Here is an 18,169-nt window from a genome sequence, read left to right as displayed (position 1 = left end):
GAAGCCTCTATGGAGGCTCTCCAGGTGGGGACTGATGTCCCTCTCACATCCGCCGGTGATCGGCTTTTTTTTTTTCTCCTCGCGCTACCAGCGTGAGGAGAAAAAATAGCCGATTACCGGCTCTGTTTACATCACAAGATCAGCTGTCATTGGCTGACAGCTGATCACGTAGTAAGGGGTCAGGATTGACCCCTTACTCCGATCTGTGATCAGCCGAGTCTCATACTCGCTGACCACAGAGCACGCTGCGCAAGACCTGCAGGGGGTGCGCAGTCCGCTCGAGCACGGGAGGACGTCTATGGACACCCTCCCGGCAAATTAGGTCTGCGCTGTAGCCGTCTTTCGCCTTTGGCTAGGAGGTGGTTAAATAACAAATATGTTATGCTTACCTGCTCTGTGCATTTGGTTTTGTACAGAGCAGCCCGGATCCTCCTCTTCTCGGGTCCCTCTTTGCTGTTCCTAGTCCCTCCCTCCTTTGAGTGCCCCTCAACCAGCAGATTGCTACAGGTTGTCGCCCAAGCTGATTCAGAGCTCCGTGTATCCATTCAGGCACTGAGCCCCAACCTGGCCCCGCCCCTCTCTCCCCTGATTGGCTGACTGACTTTGATTGAAAGCCGTGGGAGCCAAAAGCGCCTCTGCTCTCTCAGCCAATCAGGAGGAATGTACTGGATGGCTGAGGGGATCGTGGACATTGCTGCAGAGTGAAGGAGCTCAGGTAGGTAATTGGGGGGTGCTGCTACACACAGAAGTTTTTTTAATCTTCATGCTTAGAATGCATTAAGATAAAAAACCTTCTGCCTTTTACAGCTCCTTTAATGTGGTGCAAGCTGCTCGCACCAGTTTCCTGGGTTATTATACTGGTGCAGAAAGCTTTAATTCCCCTCAATGTATCAAGTTATGACAAGGAATTATATATAGAAATGGAATTGCCCTTTTAAACATTTGGTCTAAGATTAGAGAGAGAGTAACATTTACAGGTAGATTGGCTGTATGTCATATCCGTTTGCAGTGTTTAGAAATATACTAGATGTAAGAAATTCATCTTTTTATTTGGTTGACCTGCAATATTTATATCTTGTTTTCATTTTTTTCATCAGTTACAGATGAACAACTGACAGAGTTTGTTGAGAGCAAAGATCATTTAATAATCTTGAAAGTGCTGGCAGAATTTAAGGATACAGAATGTGTTACTTTGCCAGCTTTGCATGTACTGCTTCCATTGGCTGGACCCTGTAAGTTACCGGCATATCCACTGGTATTATATCGGTTTGTTTTGAGCTCCTTAATACATTTAAACTTTAAAGGAAGATGGTCATTTTGTCCACATACAGGCTGCAGAACAAAGCATAAAAGTCTGTGATATACAAAGTAAAGGACAAAGAATGGCGCCCTCTAAATGCAGCAAGTTTTTAAACTTTTTAATTTATAATGGGTAAGATTAAAAACACTCTCAAGAGAGCGATAATTTCCAGCATGGGTATATGTAATACAGGTTTCATCCTCATAGTCTCCGAATGGTGCGTCACTGGCTGGTGGAAGCCATCAGGTGTCCAGCATCTATCCAGTTGCATTGTATGCTCACATCAACATCACTTCCGGAAGGCTGGAGCGTGTATCGGTAATGCTTCATGATGTCGTCACTTCTGGGAACGGGGTCGGCGGGCGGTGCTTCCCGTTCAAAGGCATGCATGCTCCTTCGTCAGGCTTCGCTGGTGGCCATCTTGGTGTAAGAAATAGGTGGAACCAGGCTTAATAGCATGGCAATATTAGTTATACTAAATATACTAAAAGACATGGCAATAATATTTTAAAAAACAAGGATGAAACTCGGCACCACTATGTAGTCACAATATCATTAAAAAATTATTAAAAAAAGGCATGTTAGCATAGCATATTGCATGACGTAGTAGCATTATTATTTAAAGTTTAAAACTTGAAACAAACCTGCATAATAGCGCGGCTGTAATATGGTGGTATCTATTACTACTTAACCTACTACAATACCATACAACAGGCGACCGGTGGGATCATGACACTATATCTATAAGAAAATTATAATAATGGATGATTTAAAAGTTTATATAATAAATACATAAGTATGACTACTAAACTATATTATATTAAGTTATATTATCATATATTTATAATATATTTGTAAAATATCTATAAAATAAAAAGGGGGGGGTATTTTAGTGATATTAGTAGGTGGTTGTTTGTCAATTGATTCAGTCCATTAAATAAACCCATAATAATAGATGATGCTAAAAAAGGTGGGTAAGGAATGTGGGGCATGGGGGTAAAATTGAATAAACTGGACATAGAAACACTTTTCATATCTCCTAGTTAAAATAGGAATAGCATAGGTGAGATAGAGGAAACAGGTAATAGGGATGGGGATATTTAGTATTGGCAATTATTTATAAGAAAAAGCTCTTTACCACATATGGGTAATAATAATTTTTCTATATTTTGTTGCACTGGGATCTTACATTGATTAATAACGCAAGTGTTAGAACCACATATCCATCACTCTAAGGTCGGGTTAGAATCATGGTAGAAAATTGTGGTAAAAGATTCTAATAAAAATTCTAATAAAAAAACTCAAACAAAAAAGATTCAGCAAAGGACTACAACATATTACAGTAAATATTATAATAAAATGTTAATTTCAATGAAGCCTCCAGGCGATAAAGTATGTAATGTGTATATCCAATAATTCTCTCTCTCTCACATAATCGTCTGTAACCGCTCCACAGTGGGGAATGTGTTGGGGATAAGCTTTAATCACCCAGACACGTAATCCTGAGGATGACTGTTTATGGGATTCTTTAAAATGTCTTGGTACACTATGCTTGTCTATGCCCTTTTCGACAAGATTACGATGCTCTCCAAAAAGCTTACAGAGTGTGCGTATGGTGCGACCTACGTAAAGTAGACCGCAAGGGCATGTAAGGCAATATACTACGTATTTGGATCCACAATTAAAAAAATCTGGTATGATGTACTGTTTCCCTTTGTGAAGAAATTCTTTTTGCCTATGTGTTATATGGGCACATGTGAGGCATAAGGGTTTTTCACACTGGTACATCCCTTTGATGTTAAAAAAGGTACAGGGAATGCTGGCACTAGGACGTAGTAGTCTTATTTTGCTTGGAGCTATTTGAGCTTTTATATTTTTTGCTGGTCTATAAGTAACTAGTGATCGAAAACTTAGGGTGGATTTTAAATGGGGATCCTCACTCGAAATAGGCCAATGTTTGGCACATATCGTTTCCATTTCCTGAATCTATTGTTAAATCGTGTGACGAATCAAACAGGTTGTGTATTATCCTCTGTAACTTCTCTCACGGTCACAACATTTTCATGAAGATCATGTTGAAAAGCATCCTCAACAATATCATCCGAGTAACCCCTTTCTCTAAATTTAGTTTTCAATATATGGCCATGGGTATTATAATCCTGTACTCTAGTGCAATTGTGTTTAAGACGACAAAATTGGCCTTTGGGGATGTTTTTTTACCCATCGTGGATGATGACAATTGTTGGAATGTAAATAGGAGTTACCTGAAGTTGGTTTGATGTAGTTTTGTGCACAAATTGTGTTATCATGATGTAATATTTCCAGATCCAAAAAGTCAAGTTTATTACTGTCAGAGACCGAAGTAAATGATAGACCCATGGTGTTATTATTGCAATGCTGTATAAATGTGGGAATGGAGGACTCTGGACCATCCCAAATTCTGACCCCTTTATCGAAGCGTCTGTAAAAAAAACGATATGGGACGCATATGGGTTGTTTACTGTATATATTGGTGCTCCCAAAAGCCCATAGTAAGGTTTGCATAGCTGGGGTAAAATTTGCCTCCATAGCTGTGCCTTGGGTCTGGAAATAAAAATCTCCGTTAGATTCAAAGTACGTGTGTGTGTGTGACAGTATTCTAAAGTTTCCAACAAAAATTGTATCTGACGTGGATTAAGTAGTGGTTCGTTATTGAGATAATGCTGTACAGCTTGAATAGACGTGTACAAAGAGAACAACATCTAATGAGAGCCAACGATATGTGGGCTGCCAAGATTAATGCTGTAACATATTGAGGAGATGGATACTGTCTTTGATATACGAGGGCAAATTTTGTACCATGGGTTGCAGAAAGTGATATATATATATATATATATGTGTGTGTGTATATATGTGTGTATATATATATAGTATATAGTATATATAAAGTAATACTTTCCATGGCTGCAACTATAGGTCTACCAGGAGGGTGTGGGGAATCTTTGTGTATCTTTGGGAGATGATAAAAATAAGGCATGTTTGAGGAATGCAGCCTCAGATGCTGTAACTATGCCATCTGCTGCGGCTCTGTTGACTAGTTCATGTGCTTCATTAGTAAATATAGGTAATGGGTGTCTAGAGAGTTTGTGATATGTTGAACTATCTGATAGAAGCCGAGTTGATTCTGACTGGTAGTCTATGCGATTTTGAGCTACAATCCCTCCCCCTCTATCTGCTAACCTAATGACAAGATGTCTGTTGTCGGTGAGATCTTTAAGGGCTGTGCATTCTGCAGTGGTCAAATTGGATGACGAATGCGTGTGTGTGGTAGACTGTTGACACAAACGTATAATGTCAGTATAGACAACCTGATAAAAACATTGGACATATGGACTTTTAGTAAATGTGGGGTCAAATATGGATTTTGGTCTGAATTTAGTATGTTGGATGGGTGAAGAAGGTGATAAATGTTGGGTTAGTGATTCTGCAAAATCATCCAGGTCCTCAGTATATAGATCCTCTAACTGGTCTAAGGCCCTCAATTCTGATGGCCCAAGGACAGAGGGGTCTTCCATTACTGTATTGGGCTCCGGGGTGCTGGTTTCACTTTCTAAATTGGTACTGCATTTTTTGATAGCTTGGATGTTAGAAACATTGCCATTAAATGTTTATATAATCGATTTAGGTCAAGGAAAAGAGTGAATGGATTAGGAGGTGAGACCATGTGCCAACAGTGACCGTTCGGGCATGGACAGGGCATGATCAGAAAGCTTAAAGATTTTTATAGTCTGCGGACCTTCTCTCTCCTTTTTGTATCGTCATCTCCCCGCTCTTCTGCCTCTTCGGTGAGCTTTCTTTTTGGGCAGGCTAGGGGGGTGACCACTAAAAAAGAGGAAGAGGAAAGCGATGGTTCATCAGCTGGAGTTGGGCTGGGCTGGTCTTTAGAGGGTGATAAAACTACTGTAGCCAAAGTAGTACTGGGTTGGGTAGTATTATTCTTTGGTAGTACTATGGGGGTTAAGGATATGATGTTTAGATTTGAAATACCAAAATCTAAAGCCGGCAACAAGGAACTGGAATCAGTATTTGTTCCCAATGTAACATTGTCAGAACTGAAATGGATATAGGGGCGGAGGAGAGGTTACTGTTATCAATTTTCTTTTTAGCTTTCTTATTTGCTGGAGTTTTTGGCTTGGTAGAGGAATGACCCTGTGTAGAACAGGGACAATGATTGTAGTTATCGGGCACAGGAAAAATCCGTGGAGGTCTACAAGGTCTAGGAAGTGGTAGTAATCTAGGATGGCTGAGCTTGCAATGTATCATATATCTATAATATACAGTCCTGCAGTTATGAGAATTTCAGAAGCCCATCATGTAAAAACATCAGGGATAAAATGTGAGTGTTTTGTGTTTTTGTCTTTTTTCAAGATACAGTATGTTGAGGTTTCTACTTTCAAAAGAAGTAATCTTTATATTCCTAGAAAATGTGTTGCTGTAGTATACCATGACTAACTACTTGCTGATCGCTGTACGTATAAAAACGTCCTATCAACAAGCTGCCGGATTACTGCCATCTGACAGCCAGCAGTCAGCTTGTCAGATATACACCCACTGGAAGTGGGTGTAAAACTCCCTGCTGTCACCTCTATATTACGTACTCCGGTTTGCAAATCAGCCTGCCAAGCATTGTAACCACGACCAGTGAATTGTAGGTGCAATGCCAGTCTCCTGCAGACTCTTTCCTCCAGATATCTGTACATACCAAGGTACAGACTTTCAGTAAGAGATGTGCAGCAAGTGTCAGTGGACTACTAGTTATGACCGCACTCGTGTTCCATTGAGAACTACAAGTCCCTCTGCCACGTTGGCAGTTGGGACTTGCAGTTCATTCATTCACAGATCTCTGTGAATGAATATTGTAAAGCTATGCTGATTTCAAATCTGACAGCTGCTGCAGCTGAGAAGAACCCCACGCACACTGTCTGTGAGGGGGCTGTTTGAGGGTGGGGGAAAGTTTGGGGGTAAGGGGGAGTCCTATTTGCACCTAAATATGGGTGTAACATGGTCCAATATGTGAAATTGGCCCTTAAGGAGCACCTAGTCACATACAAACCATATACTGTATAATATGGCATATTGAAATTTACTAAAAAATTAAAATATACTTTATTATACAAATTTTAAGTTGGAGTATAAGCCTTTAAATGTTCATGCGTACTATATATATATATATGCATGAATATTCCTTCTTTAATTATGTCCTTTTTTTAATCGTTTATGTGATTACGCGTGGCAGCTGTATTTAGTTTTCCGCATATTCAAGTTGCGTTTTCTGCTTAGCAGTACAGCATTGCTGTTACTTTACTTAGTGCAAGTTTATAGTCACTGCTCCTCTCAATGGACTTTCTTTGAGAAGAGCATTCATAACTTTTGTGAATTGTGTACACCCCTCACATTTTTGTAAATATTTTATTATATCTTTTCATGTGACAACACTGACGAAATTACACTTTGCTACAATGTAAAATAGTGAGTGTACAGCTTGTATAACAGTGTACATTTTCTGTCCCCTCAAAGTAACTCAACATACAGCCGTTAATGTCTAAACCGCTGGCAACAAAACTGAGTACACCCCTAAGTGAAAATGTCGAAATTGGGCCCAAAGTATATCATGGAGCTGGTGGATGTTAGAGACCTTGCGCTCCTCCACCTTCCGTTTTTGAGGTTTCCCCACAGATGCTCAATAGGGTTTAGGTCTGGAGACATGCTTGGCCAGTCCATCACCTATACCCTCAGCTTCTTTAGCAAGGCAGTGGTCGTCTTGGAGGTGTGTTTGGGGTCGTTATCATGTTGGAATACTGCCCTGCGGCCCAGTCTCTGAAGGGAGGGGATCATGCTCTGCTTCAATATGTCACAGCACATGTTGGCTGGTTCCCTCAATGCACTGTGGCTCCCCAGTGTCGGAAGCACTCATGCAGCCCCAGACCATGACACTCCCACCACCATGCTTGACTTTTTACTCCTCACCTGGTTGCCGCCACACACGCTTGACACCATCTGAACCAAATAAGTTTATCTTGGTCTCATCAAACCACAGGACATGGTTCCAGTAATCCATGTCCTTAGTCAGCTTATCTTCAGCAAACTGTTTGCGGGCTTTCTTGTGCATCATCTTTAGAAGAGGCTTCCTTCTGGGACGACAGTCATGCAGACCAATTTGATGCAGTGTGCGGCGTATGGTCTGAGCACTGACAATCTGACCCCCCACCCCTTCAACCTCTGCAGCAATGCTGGCAGCACTCATATGTCTATTTGCCAAAGACAACCTCTGGATATGACGCTGAGCATGTGCACTCAACTTCTTTGGTTGACCATGGCGAGGCCTGTTCTGAGTGGAACCTATCCTGTTAAACCAATGTATGGTCTTGGCCACCATGCTGCAGCTCAGTTTCAGGGTCTTGGCAATCTTCTTATAGCCTAGGCCATCTTTAAATAGAGCAAACAATTCTTTTTTTCAGATCCTCAGAGAGTTCTTTGCCATAACGGTGGCCATGCAAAATATTGACACTTTGGGCCCAATTTAACCATTTTCACTTAGGGGTGTACTCACTTTTGTTGCCAGCGGTTTAGACATTAATGGTTTTGAGTTGAGTTATTTTTAGGAGACAGCAAATGTACACTGTTATACAAGCTGTACACTCACTACTTTATGTTGTAGCAAAGTGTAATTTCTTCAGTGTTGTCACCTGATATAATAAGATATAATAAAATATTTACAAGAATGTGAGGGGTGTACTCACTTTTGTGTATATGATCACATTTTCTGCAAAGCGTTCCTACTAGTTTTATCATGTGTTTTTTTTTTTTTGTTTTTTTTTTTTTTTTTGTAAATTCTTTTTATTGAAATTTTTTTTTACTGTAGAGGTACAAAACAGGGCCATTGGGGCATACCCCAGCCAAATGGTGCACATACAGAGAAGGAATTTACAACTTTTAAAAATTGCAAATAATTGGATAACTTATCCTAAACACAGTGGATTTTTATTGCAAATGCAATATTCACAAATCACATTATCCTTTAAATAAGAGAAATCAGTCTACTTTCTAAAGTATGTTCCTTATGAAAATGCTGGTACATGTCTTTCCCCCTCTTTAGTGCTTTACTAGTCACTTAGCTGAAGTAAGTATGCAGCCAGTTAAGTCAGAGGGCAGAGCTCCCAACATGTGTATGTGTTCTGGCTCAGAAAGCAATGAAACCACTGTGTTAGCACAACAGGCAACAAGCATATTTGGAAGTCAGCAGTGGTTTTCCACAATCAAGGTTTATTTTTAAAGCTTGGGTACATTGGAGTTTTAAGGCTTAGTTTGTTTATTTATTTTTATTTAACCACTTGCCGACCGCCGCCTGTACATATACGTCCTAACTTTGGCGGCGGATATCGTTGTTATGGCAGCAGCTAGCTGCCATAACTCCAGTATCCCCGTTTTTAGCCGGCGTTCGGCTACAAGGTAAAAGTGGTCTCTGCGGTGGATTCGCAGCGAGATCACTTTTATCGGTGGCGGGAGAGGGGCCCCCCTTCCTGCCGCTTACCGGAGCTGTCGGCAGCGGCGGAGGCGATCGTGTCCTTTCCCTAGCTGTGCATGGAGACGAGTGAGGGGAAGATGGCGCCCACCCGTCTCCATAACATTGCAGGGCGGAAGCCACATCAAAACGTCACTTCCACCCATACGTCTTAAAGGCACATTTTTTCAATGTCATTTTTTAAAAAATCGCTCGCGCGCAGAAGCAAATGCATACATGAGTAGCGCCCGCATATGAAAACGGTGGTCAAACCACACATGTGAGGTATCGCCACGATCGTTAGAGTGAGAGCAATAATTCTAACCCTAGACCTCCTCTGTAACGCAAAACATGCAACCTGTAGAATTTTTTTTAAACGTCGCCTATGGAGATTTTTGAGGGTAAAAGTTTGATGCCATTCCACGAGTGGGCGCAATTTTGAAGCGTGACATGTTGGGTATCAATTTACTCGGTGTAACATTATCTTTCACAATACAAAAAAAATTGGGCTAACTTTACTGTTTTATTTTTTTTATTAAAAAAAGTGAATTTTTTCCAAAAAAAGCGCGCTTGTAAGACCGCTGCGCAAATACGGTGTGAAAAAAAGTATTGCAATGACCACCATTTTATTCTCTAGGGTGTTAGAAAAAACAAAATATCTAACGTTTGGGGTTCTAAGTAATTTTCTAGCAAAAAAATGTAAACACCTAAATTCCAAAACGAGGCTGGTCTTTAAGTGGTTAAACATTTGGTGTTAACCTAAATAGAACAAATGATATCTACACAAGCATAACCTAAATGTCATTGACATCTGCTGTGCCCCTGCCACTTTGATCCAGCTCTGTCATTATGTTAAAGTGATAATAAACCTTTACATTAGCCCACTGAAGTGACTAGCCTTAGGTGATGCACAGTAATGAAGAAAATCCTCCCACATGAGTTGTACCTGTTTTATCTGCAGCTCTGTCCTCCAGAGTTTTTCAAAGTACACAGAACAGTCACAGTTGGACCAAAGGCGTTAAACCACTGAATGGGCCAATAATTGTGAGTCTTGACCGCCCAGCACTGTGCTGCTGGCAGTCCACTGGAGAAATGGAAGTTATCAAAGCAAACAACCTATGTGCTGCACACTGGTAAACGGTGGGTTAACCCCTATTCTATTACATGCTTTGCTTTGTTTATTTTCTCTTTTAAAAGGTAACTAGTAAATTTAACTAGCAAATTAAAACATTCTACAAGGTATTTCGTGATAATCCAAAAAGATCTGGTTTTAGAAATCTTTGTTTTTCAGAAATCAGGAGTTACTCTTCAGCACAGACTGCTTACAATAATATAGCAGTTGGTAATTTGTTTTTATGACATTAGTAATTTGTTAAAATTGTAGGCCTTCAGTTTTTCAGTTAGGAGATTGTTTTTTGTGTAGAAAATAAAATGGCTGAAGTAATAAGGAGACATTAAATGACTTTTATGTCTCTGTACAGTTTAACCACATGCCGACTGCCCCACTCCGATTTACATCGGCAGAATGGCACGGGCGGGCAAAAGGGTGTACCCGTACGTTCCTTTGAAATTCCTGCCTAGCGGGCACACGCCCTCGGTGCGTGCCCGTGGGTCCCGCAAACTCGATGTTCACCGGCGGGCCACGATTGTGGTGAGGAGAGGCAGAGCGGGGAGATGCCTATGTAAACTAGGGATTTCCCTGTTCTGCCTAGCAACATGACAGGGAGCTACTGCTCCCTGTCATTGGGAGCAGTGATCTCTGTCATGTTGCAGTGAGCCCATCCTACAGTTAGAACACACTGAGGGAACACACTTAACCCCTTGATCGCCCCCTAGTGTCTAACCCCTTCCCTGCCAGTGACATTTATAAAGTAATCAGTGGCTATTTTTAGCTCTGATCACTGTATAAATGTCATTGATCCCAAAGTAGTGTCAAAAGTGTCCGATCTGTCTGCCGTAATGTCGCAGTCATGATAAAAACTGCAGATCGCCGCCATTACTAGTAAAAAAAAATTAATAATAAAAATGCCATAAATCTATCCCCTATTTTGTAGACGCTATAACTTTTACGCAAACCAATCAATATACGCTTATTGCGTTTTTTTTTTTTTTTTACCAAAAATATGTAAAAGAAAACATATCTGCCTAACCTGTGGAAGTTATTTGTGTGTTTTTTATATATTTTTTTGGGGATGTTTATTATAGCAAGAAGTAAAAAACATTTATCGCACAAAAACTAAAAACCGCAGAGGTGATCAAATACCACCAAAAGAAAGAAGTCAATTTTGTTTGGGTACAGCGTCGCACGACCGCGGAATTGTCAGCTAAAGCGACGCAGTGCCGAATCGCAAAAAAATCCTCTGGTCAGGAAGGGGGTAAATCCTTCCGGGGCTAAAGTGGTTAAAGCATTGCCTTTTCCCTTTGTACTATGTGATCAAATGGTACCTCATTTCCTTGGTCCATTTTCTGTTAACACACACAGCCACATCATTTTTCAGCTTGCTCAAAACTTCAAGGTTTTTAGCATGTCTAAATATTACTTACACTTTGTCCCTATTAGCTGAGTTGAATGTTCAGCCTCTAGGCTGGAGAGTCAAGGAAAGCCAAGATCAGCTTCTCATTGAATTCTCTGTTTAATAAAACCTTATCAAAGGGATACCAGGCTATATGATGATGGTGACGATCACTCTGGCTTCCTCAGGAAACTCTCCGGCTACCATTTTTCAGAGGCTTTTATATTCCATGTCTAATGGTGAATTGATCGATAACCAAATACATACAGACTGTCTGTATTGTTACAGAGATAACCATAAAAGCCTTCTAACTATGCAGAAAGAAGTATGAAAGGACACACATAAAAATAAAAAAATATCATACCAAAAAAAAAAAAAACCACAAAAGTGTTAATAAAGAATTTAAAAAGATTACTATAAGTGGCGTAAAAGTGTATAAAATAACTGTTAGAAATCCCAAACAATTACAAAAATTGGAACCACCCTTTAGACCTAATATCCCTGACATTAATAAACATCTTAATGCTAAAAATGTTCAACAGTCTATTCACACCCAGTACTAATTCTTCTTTGACACAATCTAGTGCAACCTTTCTCTTGTCAAATTTGTTTATTGAATTTTAACAATTAGTTTACACATGGTTGCAGCAAAAGAAAGGATTACATATATGGTAATAATATTGAGTTGTAGTTCCAACATAAACTAAAAGTAGTTTAACTAAAACAATTTTAGCATGGATCTAATTACTCAAAAGATTGTGTCATACATTGTATAAGAGAGGATAAAACCAATTTAGACCAGGTTAATATAAGATGACCATAAATAAAAAAGGTCTTGATTTTAACAAGACTATGGTTTTTAAATTAATAAAAAAAAAAAATATTATAGATTCTAAAATCTTATACTACATATTGGAACTATGTACAGTTGTTATATTGATAACCAAGGAAATAAAAGTTCTGCTACCAAAACTATATAAAGAGTAAATTGAAAGAGGAGAGAGAGAATAGGGGGAAAAAGTAGAAGACAGAAAGAAGATAAAAGAAAAAGTAATCTTAGGTAGGAAAAAAAATAGATGGGGAAGAAAGAAATGAGAGGTAGTAGGGGTCCCCGGGGTAGTACATGGTAATAAACACATACCAGGTGCAGCCTTTCTTAATGTTTTCAACACAGAGGAACCCTTGAAATAACTTTCGGTCTCAGGGAACCCCTGCTAAAACTGAATATATCTGCAACTCATGATACATTTAGTGTGATGGACAGTAGAAAGAATGCTTCTTACACTTGTAGTCATTGGGGAAAATTACTCCCTTACAGATGGCTAAAAAGATCAATAGTGTCAGTAGGAACTTATCTGAGAGGCAGAAATTGCTCATTGCTTAAAGAACCCTTAGCAACCTCCGGAGGAACCCTGGTTGAGAAACTCTGATCTAGTGGATAGATAGAAAAAGATAATCTGAGTTGAAATGTGAAGTTATCAAAAATTAGTAAGGAATTAGTAATGAAGCAATTTTAAATCTGTATCAACATTGAGACTCTCTGGGACCAGAGTATTCAACTACAGAATCCACCTGGTCTTCTTTTGGAAGATTTTGCTTTCTGAGGTCACTGCCCCTCCGGTGTTTATGGACCCTATCAATTCCATAAAAACCTTGCCCTGGATCCCCTTGCTCTGGATTATGTACCAACTGGAAGCAGTTCGACACACTGTGTTTCTTGAACCCATTCTTAATATTTATTAATATGTTCATCGATGCCTGTCATCAACATCTTTTTTTATTTTATGTATTTCTATTCGTAGCCTGATGTATTGCGCTTTAAAGGGGCAGCTACACCACTCGGTTGGGTATACTGGTTAAGCACAAAGGTTCAATACTGATATTATTATTATTACTATTATTCTTATTATTATACTGGATTTATACAGGGCCAACAGGTTGCGCAACACTTCACAAAGGGAAGACAGTACAGTTCCAATACAATTCAGGACAAGGGTTTGGAGAGCCCTGTTTGTGAGAGCTTACAATCTAAAGAATAATTGAATATAAATAATTAAGGGCACACCAACTTCTCCTCTGATTCCTATTGAGCAACATCCTGCACATACAGAAAAACTGCAGATGCATATCTGCCAAAGGCTTGTTTCACACTTATGTGTGCGCTGGAGCATGCAAGTGTTTCTGTGTGTTGTGCATAGTGTGTAGGGCAGCCCATTCATTTCAATTCCAAAGTCACTCGGCACTGAAACGCATGGAGCTGTCTTGTGTCTGCTAAAAGACTGAGCATTTCTGTACATGTCAGGAAAATGCGCAGTTTTGTGTGTGTGTTTCTGACTCACACTAGTGTGAACCTAGCCTAAAAAGCCTTAGTCATAGCTAGTTGTAATGCACTCAAACATTAATTTAACTTCTCACTGGAGGCAGGGTAACAATCGGACCAATAAACCTGTAATATCAATTAAAATCAAGAGACATGGAAAGATGTGGTGCTGATATCAAAATCAGGGTATGTGAAAACAAGATAACCAAATGCATTATTTGATATGAAATATTGAAGGGTTTTTAGTTTCACAATAATGGAAGTACACCCAACATCTGGAATCCCTCTTTTCTGACATATTTGGGTGAAGATGTCTGGATTGCAAGGGCTCATTCCCTTTGATCCAGGTGGTGGCTGAGATACAGTTGTCCACCCCTGGAATGGGGACTGCAGAGATCAATGGGCAGTGATTTTCTGCCAAAGAGATTATCTGGTTTGCTTTTTTTAACCACTTAAGGACCGAGCCTCTTTTTGAGATTTGTTGTTTACAAGTTAAAAACAGTTTTATTTTTTGCTAGAAAATTACTTAGAACCCTCAAACATTATACAATTTTTTATGTCTAACACCCTAGAGAATAAAATGGCGGTCGTTGCAATACTTTCTGTCACACCGTATTTGCGCAGGGGTCTTACAAGCGCACTTTTTTGGGAAAAAATACACTTGTTAGAATTAAAAAATAAGACAACAGTAAAGTTAGCCCAATTTTTTTTTTATATTGTGAAAATTAATGTTACGCCGAGTAAATTGCTTCTAATTGCTTCTGCATGCGAGCTCGGTGGGACGGGGCGCGTTTTAAAAAAAAATTATTTTCATTTATTTTACCTTTTTTATTTTTTAATTTTATACTGTTCTTTTTAAAAAAAAAAAAAAAGTCACTTGCACTCCTATTACAAGGAATGTAAACATCCCTTGTAATAGAAAAACTATTGACAGGACCTCTTAAATATGAGATCTGGGGTCAAAAAGACCTCAGATCTCATTTACACTAAAATGCAATAAAAAAATAAAAATAAAAATGGTCCCTTTTAGAGCTATAGGCGGAAGTGACGTTTTGACGTCATTCCGCCCAGCAATGTTATGGAGACGGGTGGGGCCATCTTCCCCTCACTCGTCTCCATATCAAGCAAGGGGAAACAGCCAATTTCCTCTGCCGCTGCCGATGGCTCCGGAGCGTGGCGGGAGGGGGGCCCTCTCCCGCCGCCGATTAAAAGTGATCTTGCAGCGAATCCGCCGCAGAGACCACTCTTATCGGAAAGTGGACCGCCGGCCGAAGAAGAGCATATAGGGGTTATGGCAGCTAGCTGCTGCCATAGCAACAATATTCCTCTTCAAACTTAGGACGTATGTCGGCGTGAGGTGGTCCGTAAGTGGTTAAGACAGCCAGATTTCAGGTGCCCTCTTGATAGTTGATGTAGGCAAACTCTGTGGCATTGTCTTGACTTCCCCCTGATTGGGTGCCCCTTCAGGAGAGGGGTCCAGTGCTGCAGGGCCAAGCTAATAGAGGTGTGCTTCTTCACTTGTATCACGATTCGATTTGATTACGATTATCCTGTCAACGTTCATGATTCATCATGATTACTGCCTGTGGTTTTCATTAAAAAATTCATTTACACAGCTCATTTACTTTACACAGCCCATTTTATATTATACAGCCCCCCATTTACATTACACAGCCCATTTATGCTATACTGCCCCCCACTTACATTACTTAGCCCATTTAAATTATACAGCCCCCCTATTTACATTACATAGATCATTTTATATTATACAGCCCCCCTATTTACATTACATAGATCATTTATATTATACAGCCCCCCAATTTATATTACACAGCACAGTTATATTATACAGCCCCCATTTACATTACACCGCACGTTTATATTGTACAGCCCCCCATTTACATTACACAGCTCATTTGGGGACTGACTGTGATTTGTTTTAACTTTAGAGTGCATGGGCAGGGCTGTCCCGGGAGAGGCACGGGGAGCCGGGATGACGACCTCAATACAATCCATGTGACCCGTTCTCCGAATCGATGCTGAATCATGCAAGGCTGCCTCGAGATGCATTGATTCAACAATAATTTTCCACACCCCTACAAGCTAACTCCACTGAAGTTCAAAATGTTGATGGGAACCTTGGCTTCTCTCAAAAATCATGTTCCTTGGACTGTCAGGTATTGGAACACTCCCCCCTTAGCCTATGAGACTTGCATCTATTGTGATGACTTTCTAATGATGAGGAAGGAAACCCTTCCCCACTATTAGAGTTGGCGTGGTAATCCAGAAAGATAGGGAGTTCCTTGCTTGGCTTGACAAGAGCATTGGTAAATTGAGAGAAAAAAACCTGCTTTTTTTCAAGCCTCCAAGATATTTTGTTCTTGAATGAAATTGGGGAAAGGTCTTATAACTCTCATGGAGAATTTGAATGTGGTTTGTTTCTCAGATCTCAATTCCTGAGCATATGCTCTTAGAGAAAAAACACTAGGAAGGCTGGAGAGTAGAAATTTCATCACCCAGCCAAATGACTTGAGCAGTCTGAATTGTCCTGCAAACATTTTCTGATAGCTGCAAGGAAGATGAGTCCTACAGTAGAAAGTCACCGTTGCCTGTGACTTAAATGACCTGAGCTGGGCAAGCATAGGTGCGAAAAACTTTGTGAAAACTCTGGGAACAAAGAATAGGTCAAAGGGCAGTGTGACAAACTGGAAATGGTTGTCTGCCAAAGCGCAGAAAGCACTGATAGGGTTGGTATGTACAGTGCCTTGAAAAAGTATTCGTACCCCTTGAAATTTTCCACAATTTGTCATGTTACAACCAAAAACATAAATGTATGTTATTGGGATTTTTAGTGATAGACCAATACAAAGTGGCACATAGTTGTGAAGTGAAAGGAAAATGATAAATGGTTTTCAATTTTTTTTTACAAATACCTAAAAAGTGTGGCGTGCATATGAATTCACCCCCCTTTACTCTGATACCCCTAACTGAAATATAGTGGAACCAATTGCCTTCAGAAGTCACCTAATTAGTAAATAGTCCACCTGTGTGTAATTTAACCTCAGTGTAAACACAGCTGTTCTGTGAAGCCCTCAGAGGTTTGTTAGAGAACCTTAGTGAACAAACAGCATCATGAAGGCCCAGGAACACACCAGACAGGTCATGGATAAAGTTGTGGAGAAGTATAAAGCAGGCTTAAGTTATAAAAAAAATATCCCAAGCTTTGAACATCTCACAGAACACTATTCAATCCATCATCCGAAAATGGAAAGAGTGTGGCACAACTGCAAACCTATCAAGACATGGCTGTCCACCTAAACTGACAGGCTGGGCAAGGAGAGTATTAATCAGAGAAGCAGCCAAGAGGCCCATGGTAACTCTGGAGGAGCTGCAGACATTCACAGCTCAGGTGGGAGAATCTGTCCACAGGACAACTATTAGTCGTGCACTCCACAAATCTGGCCTTTATGGTAGAGTGGCAAGAAGAAAGCCATTGTTGAAAGAAAGCCATAAGAAGTCCAATTGGCAGTTTGCGAGAAGCCATGTGGGGGACACAGCAAACATATGGAAGAAGGTGCTCTGGTCAGATGAGGCCATAATTGAACTTTTTGGCCTAAAAGCAAAACGCTATGTGTAGCGGAAAACTAACACTGCACATCACCCTGAACACACCATCCTCACTGTGAAACATTGTGGTGGCAGCATCATGTTATGGGGATGCTTTTCTTCAACAGGGACAGGGAAGCTGGTCAGAGTTGATGGGAAAATTGATGGAGCCAAATACAGGGCAATCTTAGAAGAAAACCTGTTGGAGACTGGGGTGGAGGTTCACCTTCCATCAGAACAATGATCCTAAACATAGTCAGAGCTACAATGGAATGGTTTAGACCAAAGCATATTCATGTGTTAGAATGGCCCAAAGTCCAGACCTAAATCCAATTGAGAATTTGTGGCAAGACTTGAAAATTGCTGTTCACAGATGCTCTCCATCCAATCGGACAGAGCTTAAGCTATTTTGCAATGAAGAATGGGCAAACATTTCACTCTTTAGAGGTGCAAAGCTGGTAGAGACACCCCCAAAAAGACTTGCAGCTGTAATTGCAGCGAAAGGTGGTTCTACAAAGTATTGACTCAGGGGGGCTGAATACAAAGCACATCATGGATCTGGTGGACAGATTACAGGGAGGGGCTGGGGAAGACCCAGCTTTCATGGTGGACTTTGGCACCAATGACAACGTCAGAGGCAGATGGAGTGTCCTAAAGAACGATTTTAGGGACTTTGGAGCTAAATTGAGGAAAAGGACCTCCCAAGGTAGTATTCTCAGGAATACTACCGGTACCTCGAGCCACACCAGAAAGGCAGAGGGAGATTAGGGAAGTAAACAAGTGGCTGAGGAGCTGGCGTATTAAGGAGGGATTTGGGTTCCTGGAGGACTGGGCCGACTTCTCAGTTGGTCACCAGTACTATAGAAGGGACGGACTGCACCTAAATGAGG

At 40.4% G+C, this 18,169-nt stretch overlaps 1 protein-coding gene across 4 annotated transcripts in view; it reads left to right on the top strand.

Moving 5' to 3' along the window:
- Positions 1 to 18,169, top strand: part of LRRK2 (leucine rich repeat kinase 2) — a 546,702-nt gene that overhangs the window by 93,266 nt on the left and 435,267 nt on the right. For all 4 annotated transcript variants that reach the window (XM_073619682.1, XM_073619683.1, XM_073619681.1 and 1 more), the window contains exon 8: positions 1,098 to 1,232. In XM_073619682.1, the coding sequence (XP_073475783.1) occupies positions 1,098 to 1,232 (135 nt within the window). The remainder of the gene's footprint in view (positions 1 to 1,097; positions 1,233 to 18,169) is intronic.

This window comes from Aquarana catesbeiana, linkage group LG03, assembly GCF_042186555.1.
Source record: "Aquarana catesbeiana isolate 2022-GZ linkage group LG03, ASM4218655v1, whole genome shotgun sequence".
In the NCBI taxonomy this organism is placed as follows: Eukaryota; Metazoa; Chordata; class Amphibia; order Anura; family Ranidae; genus Aquarana; species Aquarana catesbeiana.
Note: the sequence above shows the minus strand (reverse complement) of the source record. Positions and strands in the feature narration are given on the sequence as shown.